This window comes from Marmota flaviventris, chromosome 2 (assembly GCF_047511675.1).
Source record: "Marmota flaviventris isolate mMarFla1 chromosome 2, mMarFla1.hap1, whole genome shotgun sequence".
In the NCBI taxonomy this organism is placed as follows: domain Eukaryota; kingdom Metazoa; phylum Chordata; class Mammalia; order Rodentia; family Sciuridae; genus Marmota; species Marmota flaviventris.
Window position 1 is genome coordinate 83019421 of NC_092499.1, and position 13039 is coordinate 83032459.

The 13039-nt window shown below is 44.1% G+C and overlaps 1 protein-coding gene across 1 annotated transcript in view; it reads right to left on the reverse strand.

Annotated features, from left to right (window-relative positions):
- Positions 1–13039, reverse strand: part of Ryr3 (ryanodine receptor 3) — a 360681-nt gene that overhangs the window by 179674 nt on the left and 167968 nt on the right. The window contains exons 28-32 of the mRNA XM_071607412.1: positions 9610–9818; positions 7961–8136; positions 7025–7061; positions 5333–5496; positions 2153–2318 (exon numbers count right to left, since the gene is read on the reverse strand). Coding sequence (XP_071463513.1) covers positions 2153–2318; positions 5333–5496; positions 7025–7061; positions 7961–8136; positions 9610–9818 — 752 coding nt within the window. The remainder of the gene's footprint in view (positions 1–2152; positions 2319–5332; positions 5497–7024; positions 7062–7960; positions 8137–9609; positions 9819–13039) is intronic.

Sequence of the window (13039 nt, forward strand, 5' to 3'; positions counted from 1 at the left end):
GAAAATGGCTACAGCTGCAGAATAACAATGATCCCACTGCCAGGGACCAGATGCATGGCTGGACACGTTACTGTCTCGCCAGGAATGAGAAGGGGCTGGCTCGGTGTGAGCTTCCCCAAGGTCCCTGGCAGAGCCCCAACACTTTCCCACCTCCAGCAGCATTTCTTAGGGCAGGAGGCAAGACTGGGACCACGAGCAGAGTAAACAAGATTTGTGTGTATAGAGTAGAGGAGGCGGGATGCCAAGGCTCAGTTCAAAGAGGACAACTGTCCAGCCTAGCATAACCCAGGGACCATTGTGAAAGATGGGATGAAGCTGGCAGAGATCCTGTTCTTGTTTTTAACATCTCCTCAACATAGTAGGCTCTTCCCTGAGGCAGGCAAGTTGCTGCTGTTGTGAAAGCCACATTAAAAAAAATCACTGATATTTGTAGATCTCCAAAGCCCAACTAGGTTTAAAAGTTATTAGATGCTCTATAATTCTCCGCAGCTCAGGGAGGACCCTTCAGTTCAACTCATTTCAGAAGTTAATGGGAAAAAGCTAATGGATTCTGAAGGACGGTAGTAATGTATATAAGAAATTTTCTCAAGGGTCTTGGGACCAGGGGACGTGGAATTGTACGAAAGTACTAGAACACTTTACTTTGGCTGCATAGCCTGGCTTCACAGATGGCTCTTTCTGGAAATGGCCTGGTGGGCCCCAGCTGCTGGACCAAGCTTGCCAAGTGTGGGTGATTCTACTCTTCAGCAGGAGGAGGAGTGGGGACTGCTGGAGGAGCAAGGTATCTGGGCCTGGGGCCAGCAGGCTGCCCTAGCCCCCAGCCAGGGTCCGTCAATCCTCTCAGTGAATGGACCTTTCATACTTTGCTGCCCATCTGGCTCCATCTCTCCAACCAAAGGCCAGATGGCTGGCTGTTGAAAGGCTGTAACCTGCGTCTGATTGAAGAATCAGGATTTCTATTCATCGTATAAGAGGGTATTTTGATCCGCTGGTGACCCTGGAAGACTGTTGGCTTCCTTAAACACTGCATGTAACTCTCCTGCTCAGAAACCTTCAATAGTTCCCCAATTCCTATCTATGTCAACCTATTTCCAAATGAATTTCTCACCATTAATTATAAAAGTCCCTGGCTATTCTGCCCATTGCTTATACTTCCCTATTGCCACAATGCTTCTTGGGCTATTTCTTCAATTTAGAACATTTCTCTTAAAAATTAAGATTTCTTGTAATGAATACTTTCCTGACTATTCTCAATGGGAGAAAGTTCTTCCATCTCAACCTGGAGCATCCATTGTAAGTGTTTAACATAGAAATTCAACTCTTCAACTTAGCATTTCCCATGGGAGGCTCTGTGGAACTGTAGGTTCATAGAATTTTACTAATTGTCAAAGTTAACATAATGGTTTTCTTGGTCAAATAATTTGAGAAATGCTTGGTTTGACAGGTTTCTTTCTGTGATCTCTCTTAAATCTTTTGCTGTGCTATCATTCATTGCAAAACCTCAAGGAGGAAGATGTGATAAGGGGCCTTTCCAAGAGCTCATCTGGCCATCAAGGATGAAGAGATGAGGCATTTTGTGGTTAATGACATTTAAACCTACATGTGTATCACTGAAGCTTTTCCTGCAGTTATGTGAAGGTTCACAGTCCACGAAATAGGAAAACACTTGATTTACATAAATATATTCTTAAAGGATCATGTAAGGTATTTGTAGGGAATATGAATAAACCTTTTGCAAAGGGAACACATAGCAAATTAGTTTCCATAGGTTTCTATTTTTAGCATAGAAGTTTGTTTACTTTTTGAATCTTGTGCATTGAGTGGCAAAGGTAACATAAAGGTGGAAGAGATAAATCTGTGAAACAAATGAATGACCTTTCAGAGCTCATCATTAAAGAAAGCATTTCTCCCCTTATTGATTTGATATGACCAGCATAATATGATTTTATGACATGATAAGAAATACTATTTTCCCTCAGTACAAAATAGAGTTGCTTTGTGTTTATTTTCTGTCTTAAATGGATCGTGGACCACACAGGCTTATCCACTGGATGCAGTGTGATGAAGATACTGCATATGGAAAAGAAGAGGAACCCAGCCATATTGACCAGACCTGGGACAATGCTGTCACAGCTCCAGAAGCTGTCCCTACCTGGTAGCAGGTGCCGAGTTCTTTCCCATTGGCTGAGAAGGACAACATGCCCATTGCCAGATCCACGAGGCAGCCAATCTCCAGGTCCACGTTACTCCGACTTGATCTTTGGGAACTGGCCACAATGTCCCCGCCCCAGACCATGTAGCAGTTGCTGCGTTTCACACTGGGAGCCAGAGAGAGAGACGGGGGAAGGCACGGAATCTGGACTGGGTGGTTTGCAATCAAGACTCAGGAGTGATTTGCCTCACAAGCCCCCCTATGAAGGTTTAATTAATTCATTTAAGAATTAATTTATGTGTGAGCCACTCTATTTAGGGATATGGAAGTCTAGAAGGCTACCCCTTTCCAAAGAGCATTCCTGACTCAGTATCTATTCACCTTTGTTAAACAGTTAACACCTTTGTGAAACAGATAATGAGGATGATAATATTCCTACTTTAGTGTTGATAGAAAACTAAGGCACAGAGAATGTAACTACTTTGGGCAAATTTATAAGGGGATTGGGTGTAAGATGCAGAAATAAAAATCTGTTCAGAATCCCAGTCTGGTAAATGGGCAAAACTCGATAAGACATACGAAACTCTGCCTGTATTCTTTAGGATGGCCAGTCTGAATCTGGAAAGTCAGTCCAGTTTCTCTCTGATGCCCTTCCACTTCCCACACAGCCTTGATCTTCCCAGCTCCCAGGCAGTTGCCTTCCTACATCACTGGATATCCACCAACTTGTTGTCCAAAATAGCTATCTACACTTAAAACAAACTATAATAACTCCAAAGCCTGACCCCTTAATTGTAGGACTTCATACTCTGGGTGAGCTTTAGAGAAGATGTGTGGTGGCTGAGGTGATTCCCAGAGCCCCTCATGATGGGCTGTGGCAAGAGGCAGTCAATTCTGTGTAAGTTCATCCTGGGATACAACGTCTGAGGGACCCAGGCCCTTGAAGTAGCATGATGTGACTTTTCTCAGGTTAAATGAGAGATGGACCCTATACTTAATGCTGGAGTAGGCCCTTCAAACATGCTGAGGTCCATCTATGCGAATCAGCATGGTTTCCTGTTGTGGCCCTCAGCAGTGTGGAGGAGGGAGACTGCATTCAGTCTTGGTGGACAGGCCTTAGAACACAGCACCCTCTGAATACAGCTTTGCCTCTCTGGACTGGTTCTCATTTGGAAAACCCAGGGTTGGATTATTTAAGGTTTTTACTAGTTCAAGGATCTCCTGGGAGTGGAGATCCCCTCCATAGTCCTGAATTCCTCTCCTCCAATCTGGGATAACAACAACGGGGCTTTTGTTCAACACGAATGCCCGAAGGCTAACTGCCTCTTCCAAAGAGTAATAGCCATCATTACATCTATAAAAACCAAACTGCAGTCATGTTATTAATGTTTTTTTTAGTGAATGAATTTCTAAATACATTGATGGCTAATACAGAATTCAATTAATAATGTATTAAATCTGTAGGAATGTGAAGTGGTAGGATTTGGACATATTTTAAGGAGCCCAAATTAAAAATGCCCCAGAACATCTGAAAATCGATCCTGTGCCTATTGCTTATTATGTAGGACAAAGAACCAAGAATTACTGAGCACCTACCATACACTAGGTCTTGTTCTAGGAGCTAACAGGTCAGTTAAATGTCACAATAAATGTGGTCAGTGCCGTTCAGATAAATCAAGTGGTGCATCTGGTGTGGCAGAGCCAGAGAACAGGAGCAATAAACTCAAATGAGATGGGCATTTCTGCCTTTTTTTTTTTCTTCTGGCTGAAGAACAAAAACCTAAATTGGTCAATTGTTTTCATATATTTTCCTTTCCAACTTAAGCCATATGTTGCTTTTAATATCTATTCTGACTCTCTTAACATGATGGGAATTTAAAAATGGCAACAACAATCATCGTATTTATCGAGTGCTTGAGGTGAGGCAGTGCATTAAGCATTTTTCAACAAATTACTCATTTAATACTCATAAAATTTTATGACTAATATTCTCACTTGATAGATGATGAGGAAATCAAAGCCCAGGAAAGTCAAGTGACTGATTCAAGGTCGCACTGCTAATAAGTACTAGGATCTAGTTTTAAATCTAGTAAGCATGTAAATTTGTTTTCAGAGCCTTCGCTCATAACTATGTGCCCACATGGGTCCCTCAGGACAGTAACTATGGCTACAACTGGCCCCTAGTATCATTTAAAGAGCATTGACTGCAAAATGCTCCTGACTTATAGGGAGGAAAGACCAGTTTGAGAAACAACTTATCAAATTTCTATCTGTGGCTGTTCAGGAAAGATGCTCTCATACCCCACAAAGGTGGGAACACAATGACCATAAGATACAGTCTTATAAGTGACCTGTGGGGAACAAGTAGCCAAGTATTCTGACAACAGTACCAATGGACAGTGGAAAGGCACAAGTGTGCCTAAGACCTGTTCTCCCTTAAGAGCCCTAAGGTCTATTCAGTGGTAATTACTAATAAATCTGTTAAGTCTTTTTTATGTTTTTATTTTTTGAGCACCGGGAATTGAACTCAGGGGCACTCAACCACTGAGCCACATCCCCAGTTCTATTTTCTGTATTTTATTTAGAGACAGAGTCTCACTGAGTTGCTCAGTGCCTTGCTGTTGCTGAGGCTGGCTTTGAACTCATGATTCTCCTGAGCTGCTGCTGTTATAGGCATGCACCACTGCGCCTGGCTCTTTTATATTCTTTATGTGTTTAGTTATTAAAAACTTTTGGGATGAGCGGTTCTGATTTTATCAATGGTTATGTCATGTGATACATCTTTTTATTATTTCTGAACTGGCTTCTCTCAAATACCCAGGGATTTTTCTCTGTCTTGTTCTGATGTTGTAGAAACTGGGACTGCCTGAAAGTCATGAAGAAAACTGAGAGGGACCTCAGACCACAATTACCTATCTTTATCTTTCATCCGTGGGTCATGGTTTAAACGCATGATAAAATTACCCCCGGTTTTCACTAAACACCTTCTCAGTGTCAAAGCAAACGGCCCCCTCCCCGGTTTCCTTAGGGATATTAAGTCTGCACTCCATGCTCCCCTTTTAAGGCAGGCTGGGATGCCTGCTTCGTTGGGGCTTCAGGGTGGAATGGAAGGGGAAAGACTGCTGGGAGGAGGGAGTGGGGAGCCCAATGGCCAATGCTGCCTCTTGGGAACCCCCTTACCTTTCATGGACCCGGCCTCTTTCATCCCCCAGAGTGACAGTGACTGTGCAGTTTTTGTTCAGGTCAAACTTTTCACTGTACAAGTGATAGTCTGGAGTCACCCATCCAACCCAGACGCAGGACGGGTCCTGTCCAGCGAAGATGCGAATGGCATAGTAGCACTGCTGTGCAGGAACAACAGAGAGAGGTGAGCGGCCCTCAGTGTGTGTGTGGGGGGCACTTGGCCCTCTTTTATGAAGAAGCGCACACTACACTCTGGACTTGGACTGAGGGCTGAATAGAGACGCTGATTTCCTAATTTCTCTCTTTTCTGCTTGGCTTTAGCAGCACCTGGAGCAGTGAACACTTACACTGCCACCTGTCGCCCAGAAAGACACCAGATATGAGATCAGGAGATTCTGTTGGGTGAGTCTGTGGCATCTTTTCTCAGAGTGGTCAGCTCAGAACCCTAACCTTTCCTGGGCACCAGGCCGCCCTGGGCTGCAGGGCAGGATAGCACAGTCCTCAACCTCAGAGAGAGAACAGCCAGAACATTTCTATTCCTTTCTACTTCTGCAAGAAAGTCCAAGGTATTTTTTGTTTGTTTGCTTTGGAAAGTCTTGAAAAAGAAGTGGGAAAAGAAAAAAACTCCCCCGTCCCAAGCAACCTGCTTTGTGTGGCATCATGCCCAACCACAGACAGTGCTGGAAAGGACAGTGGCTCTTGGTGAGGGTCATGCCATCTGTGAGGCCATCATTGCTAGAGCAGAGAGGAAGGGGATGACTTCTTCGTGTTCCTTGGGAGAATGAGCAGATTTATGCTTAATCCAGTAACTTTTACTTATAGTCTGTCAAATTTTCCTGACTGGGAGGCAAAAGAGCCAGCCAGAACAACCTAGGCTTGAATTTTTGCAATCAGTTACTCTGACCCTCATGCTTTCTGCACACAATACTGTGCATAGTAGCCTCTCTCATGGGGTTGCCAAGTAAATTAACTTTAAATAATCAAATGGAGATTAAATGAAAGGATTACACCATGTGCCTAACACAATGTCTGCCCACAAGTAAGTGTGTGAGTTGTACAGAGGGAATCTTACTCCTGGTGTTTAACCTATGAACTCAGGACTGCAGGAGAACTTCTGTAGAAGGGGCAACACATACATTTCCTCCATAGTTTTTTTTTTGAGGGGCAGATGCTAAAGAAGAGTGAAAAAAATTAGGAAGTAATTCTTTCTGGCTTCTGTCTAGCTATGGAGAAGGGATTGAAAGTAGCTTCCATCTCTGGGCTGGCTTCTGCTCCTTCTCATTTTATCGCTTTCAACATTAGTGCTGGCATTGTACAGAGACATAGGGGAGCTGACTCATGTTTACACAGAAGAACAAATAGAAGCGTTTAATGGAGAGCCTTGTAATGGATGCTCATCTTAATCAGAAAGGCAGTGTAGGGTCTCTGATGACAAATGGGCACCAAGTACAAAGTGAAAACCAATTAGGAGCTCCAGGTAAGTTTCTGCTTTGGACTGAATGACTATCTTTCTTTCCCTCATTTGAGAAATGCCACAGACATGTTCTGGAATCATCAAGATGGATATTAAAAGACAGAGTAATTGGCAATTAAAGAAGATCTCTAGATGGATCTTTGCTGTAAGGGGCTTATTACCAGGCACAGCAAAGCATCAAATAATTAAAACCATAATTGAGCACATTTACTTACTGTTGTTGTATGAGAGAGTATTTCTTGCATCTGTTTCCTGGGGGGAAGATAATCCATGTTTTAGTTATTCAGTTGTATAGAGAATCCCACAGTTCTGACAGGCAATTGATCTACCTTTAATGATCAAGGCAAGCTTAGGAAACTGGCTGTTTTCTCTACACAAGTGATTGCAATTGGCCTTGGGACTTGTTCCTTTGTAAGCTGCTACCACAAGGGAGGGCTGCGACTTCTAGTTCTCGTCCCTCAGCTCAGATGATGAGTTAGAGCTGAAGAGGATGGAGAGATTGCAGTAACATAGTCGGGGACACTTCAGATGGATTATCCTGTTCTCTAAAGCGGCTGCTTTTGTTTGAAAGCTTGGGAGACAGTGAAATGCTACCGGAGACCTGGACAGGACAAGTCCAGATGGCAGACATACATCAATGGTTAAAAATAGACATCAACGGGGGGGGGGGGAAGACAGCAAAAAAAAATCCATTCCTTATCCGAAAGGAAGAAGTCATATTGCTCACAAGTGAGTGGCACAGCTGGAGCACTGCACAATACCCATGGGCTAGCAAAGGCAGCAGCGTGCGTCTCCAGAAACTTCTAACTTCACACGGCTGTAGTGCCACTGCACCCTCTCATGTAATCACCTTCCTCTCATCCCCAAACAGGAATCGTGGTCAGCAGGGAGTCTTGGGCTCAGAGAGCTCCAAAAGAGCTGAAACTTCTGCACAAAGCCCGACTGTTCAGTTTTATGGGTCCCTAAATTACGTGGTGTACCAACACACACCTGTCCTTGTATACACGCATGTGCACACACATCGTATTTCTTTGCCTGACAGAGCAGGGGAACCATGCACGGAGTTCTTGAGCTCAGGTGGAAAGTAATCAGATGCCAGTTCTAGAGCAGGCACATGAGCACCACTGACAAGCCACAGGCTTCACCCTCACCTTTTCTGGAAAGCTTCACTGTCCAGACAGGGGCTGTGGCTGAAGGAGGAGTGGCACTCAACGGGCATGCTCAGCCGGCAGTAGATCATGTTGGCATTACTATTCTGTGTTCCAAACGTCTTGTGGGTCACCTTGAGGCATGGAGGGCTATCCATGGTGCCATCAATCCTCACAACCTGGAAACAACATAAGTCCTTACCCTGACATATCGAAGGGCCTGACCTTGACCCTGTCCCTCTTTCTCTTGTTGACATATATAACATACAGCAAGGCATTCTGCAAACTATGGGTGAACACTGTCACCAGTGCTACCCGAACCATGATTCTCATTATTACTTGGGCCCTGGCTGGAGAAATTAGAGATCTAAAAACATGACCACTGGGTTCATCTCAAGGCCAAAGGTAGAGAATAAATTGCAGAAAAGGGGGCAATAACTGGATGATGTAGAATGATATCCACAAAGGCAGGGGCAAGTGGCTAAAATAAAAAATTTCCCTTGTGACTCGGCATGAGAAATCTAAGGGAGAGGATGCAGAAAGCCTGAAGCTTAAGAAGAGACATTCAGCTCCCATGGAGGATACCCTCCCCTCCTTAGCTGGGCTCCCATTTCTGCCACAGTTGCTGCCACCTGAGAACTGAGGCTCCCATAGCCTGCTTGAATAATCCTGAGGCATTTCCAGGTTCTGGGGCACAAGCACTGCAGGCAGTGAGTTGGAGAGGAAAGATCAAAACTGTCTGTGTAGAGAAGGAGGAAGTGAACTGAGAGAGTAATTATAACTTTCTTATAATCTGATCTCTCCTGATTGCTGTACAACATTCTTATGTTCTCTTATGTTCTTATGGGGGCTGTGAGTGTGCACTTTGTGTTTTTTCCTAAGTGGAGGGCATCTAGATTCTATCAGTTTGTCAAAGGGGTTCATGAATTCCCAAAGTTAAGAGTCAACTTTTTAAAGTGATGGCCTGGGAGGAAGTAGAGAAAAGTCTTGATTTAAGACTGTGAGCGGCAGTGGGGGTTAAGAGCTGGTGCTTGTTGAATTCAGACCTGAGGGTAAGTTAAGGGCACCCAGAGTCAGGCTGAAGCAAGACACTGAATTTGCCCCAAGGGATGCCGCAACGAAGTGATCTGTTCAGCTTTTTATCAGCACTTTTCTCCCTGTACTCACCACAGGAAAAACAGGGGGCAGGGGCAAAATAGCTGTCAGTAAATATAGAACCAGGACCCAACTTAAGCTCCTTACAATAAGCATATAAGAACCTGCCTGTTCAGGATGTAATCTTGAGAGCAAATATTGCACTTCAGAAGAAAACACTATGAAAGGTCTGTGGGTACCATGTTACTATGGCAATAACAGTATAGGAATGTCTACAGAAGACCAAATGGCCTCAAGACTTGGGGACCAATCTGAATGGACAGGCCATTGCTTTTCTTAAGAGGTCACTAAGCTGTCCCAATTAAGGAGCCTGCAGCTGTGGTAAGGAGCCTGCAGCTGTGGTAAGGAGCCTGTGGCAGTGAGAGCCAGCAGGAGGTGGCCCATAGGCAGCCAGGGCATGGACTTAGGTAAGCATCTGCCTTTGACAGGAGCATTAGGGGAGCTTAGTGCCTTGGCCAACCTGTCTTGCCAGGGCCACCCATGATGCGTAATGTTACCTCGATGTGTGGATGATCCTTCGGTACATTGACAAACGTTGGGAGGCGCTTGCTGAACCACATTGCAACATCTCGGTTCATGTTGACAGCAAAAGGCTCAAAGCCCTCTTGGAGGCCACACATGGTATAAAACTTGAAGGTACTGGCATCCATCCCGAGATTCATGCGACCGATCTGAGACAGCCCCAGAGAGCAGATGGGCACGAAGCCTGCGGAACGGAGAGAGTCCTGCTCCAGCTCACAGGCCTGTCCCAGGAAGCCTGAGGACACCCGACCTTTGAGTCCCAATAGGAAAGATGGGATGCTAGCCTTTACCTTTCTTCCTGGCACATATTGTCAACAACAAGAGGCCACCTAGAGATGACCTCTGCCTTTGGTGTGTGAGAAAGTTCAGTGAGTTTGTTTCAAACTGATTTAGTAAAAACCATCATTTAGCCAAGATTATTATTTTTTTAAAAAAAATTTTATTTGTTGATGGACAAAATACCTTTATTCATTTATTTATATATGGTGCTAAGGATCGAACCCAGTGCCTCACATATGCTAGGCAAGTGCATTACCACTGAGCCACAATCCCAGCCAAGATTATTCTTAAGATGCAAATAAAAATGAACTGGAAAAGAAAAATTAGTAAAAAGAACAAGTAAAATTCTTTATGTATGCCTTATTTACAATTGACCATAGGCCCTTGAAAATTTTAAATGCTATCAACAACAAAACAACAAACCTAAAGAATGACATATTGGCTGTGCATGGTGATGCACACCTGTCATCTCAGCTGTTTGGGAGGCTGAGGCAGGAGGGTCATGAGTTCAAAGTTCAATGGCAAGGTACTAAGCAACTCAGTAAGACCCTGTCTCTAAATAAAATACAAAATAGGGCTGGGGATGTGGCACAGCAGCTGAGTGCCTCTGAACTGAATCCCTGGTACCTCCCTTTCCCCACCCCTCCAAAAGAATGATATATTGAGCAGAAAACAAAAAACAAAAGACATGACTAACTAAGTGAGATAATGCATGCTAGTTTTTAAAATTATAGAACCTTTTACATGTCTCAGGACATTGCTGTATACCTTAAATATATACAATAAAATTTATTTTTTAAGAAAGAATGAGTTGGAGCAAATCCCCTAACTTTTCTGGGCTTCAGTGTCCTCCTTAGTGAGATGTGAGGTCCAGTGGTGCTTCATGTTCTGAGAGCATGGTGCTAAGAAGTTTTAAATGCTGGAATTAAAATTTTGCTGTCCATGCACTCCCCTCCTCCCAGCCTGCTGCTGTCTTCCTCACCTAAGCAGGAGAGCAAGAGTTTCGTGACGAGCCAGAGAAAACTCCTCTCGTCCTTCCTACAGCTACGTTCATCTCTCTGAGCTCACTTCTATATCCTGATCATATTTAAAATTACTATTCAGAATAGACCCAAATAGAAGTTCAAGTTGTTTGGCATTCTTCTTTGTGGGTTATTTATAAATCATAATTGTGGACCAACAAATCAGCAAAGCAGGGAAAGCTCTAATTATCTTGGATTTGGGAGGATGTGGGAGGCGGGCAGCTGGCGGCCAGCTGAGGCTGTGGCAAGTGCTTAGGAGGGAGGGGACAGCTCTGAGGCGGCTGACTAAAGCAAGGGTTGAAGCCTACCCCACCCCCCAAAATAAGAGGTACTGCTCCTAGGGTAGTGTGCTCTTTCAGGGGAAATTTAAAGGCCAATTTAGGGGGCATCTACGATCTTTTGTAGATTGTAGAAAAGCCAAAAGTCTTTTCTCTAAGGAACTTCAACTCATTACTATTAAGCATCAGCAGAGGGGATAACACTTTACTGAGGATAAAAAATGAATGACTTGAGGAGCCATCAGACCCGACCAAGGTCACAAGAAGGGTGAGTGACAAAATGGAATATGATCTTGTACCCTCTGAGTCACAGTCCAGCAGCCAGTCAACATGCAGGAGAGGAAGAGAATGTTGTAGGGGACAAATGCCCCAGATTTAAACAGCAGTTGTGTCCTAGGGCAAAGGGCTGCAATCATTACACAGTGAAGCGCTTTCCCTGTAGGCAGAAGTCCTCTCTGCAGGAGAGAAAGCAGGGCCAACGAGGCCAGGGATGGGAGAGCAATGGAAGGCAAGTGTTAGAGACCTCCTGGGGGCTAAGTGGGCACAGCTAGGGAAGCTTTGTGAAGCAGAAGAGAAGCTAAACCCAATGAGTCAGAAAAGAGAAATTCAGAACACTGCTACAATTTTTCCTGAGGAAGATGTGACAACTGGATACTTGCAACAGCTCCCTTCACCTGGCAAGAGGTTCCATTTCTAGAACCTCTTTACCTGAGGTATTAAAGCTTCATGTAACTTTATAACTCTGCATGGTAGGTAGATGGGGGTGGGCAGCAGTGATGTACTAAACCACAACTAGTACTTATCAAACACTTTCTTAATGTCAGCACTCATTATTATGATTTAACATAAGGGTTTAGAAAGTTGAACAATTCCCTCACCTATTTGTTACCTGGAAAACTATAGAACCAGTGTGTGAACAAAGCTGCTTTAGCAGGATTCCAGAGAAAATAAGAGGGACTGAAGCCAGGATGCCTGTTTTTGAATTCTTACCTACTCCAACTTGCTTTGTGACTAACTCTCACTTCCCTTTGCAAATCATTTTCCTGTGTCATGTAGTTGACCAGTTTGCTTCTAGATTAGTTAGCTGCAGACCCATAACCACAGAGCACCCCAGGCCCAGCAGAGGAAAAGGGCTACCTGCATACAGGTGGCCACTGACTCTCTGGAGTGAATCTGAATAAAAGGACCCATTTGGCAAGGTCATATGGCATTAAATTATGAACACTGTCATAAACAAGGATTTGCATTTTGCCCACAACTCAACTGGCCCACAGCCTCAGATGAGAATGGAGAAATAAAAGAAATATAAAAGGGGTAAAGAAATCCCCCTTCCTCTATGCAGGCTAATAGATGTGATTATGCTGATGTTTTTGAAGAGGTTTGAGGAGAATCTTCCAAATGGCATCATCTTGAGCCCAGATAAATACAGAGGTATTGTTCCAGGAAAGAAACAGCAAGAACACATGCATTTATGTTTCACAGAGGGTGCCAAGTTCTGATAAATGTGGTATTACAAGGCCTCACCCTGGTTTTGTGATTAGGAAGAGACATAGCAGGTTGGTCAACTTTTTATAATTTGGGAGCTTGGAAAGAAACCCATTCTCCAGAAAACCCAAATGTTGGATCCATTTTCAATTCACTTTTCACTGAAGAAAGACATGGAGAAGAATCACTACCAGTAGGGGGAAAGCTGAGATCCTGGAGAGTGGTGGCCCCAGACCACTTATGGGTATTTCCGAGTCTCACTCCAGCATTACACGTTTTGCTCATCCCTTTGCATTTCCTCCTAAGCCTGGAGAAGGAGGAGTTCAGGGGCAATCCAGCGA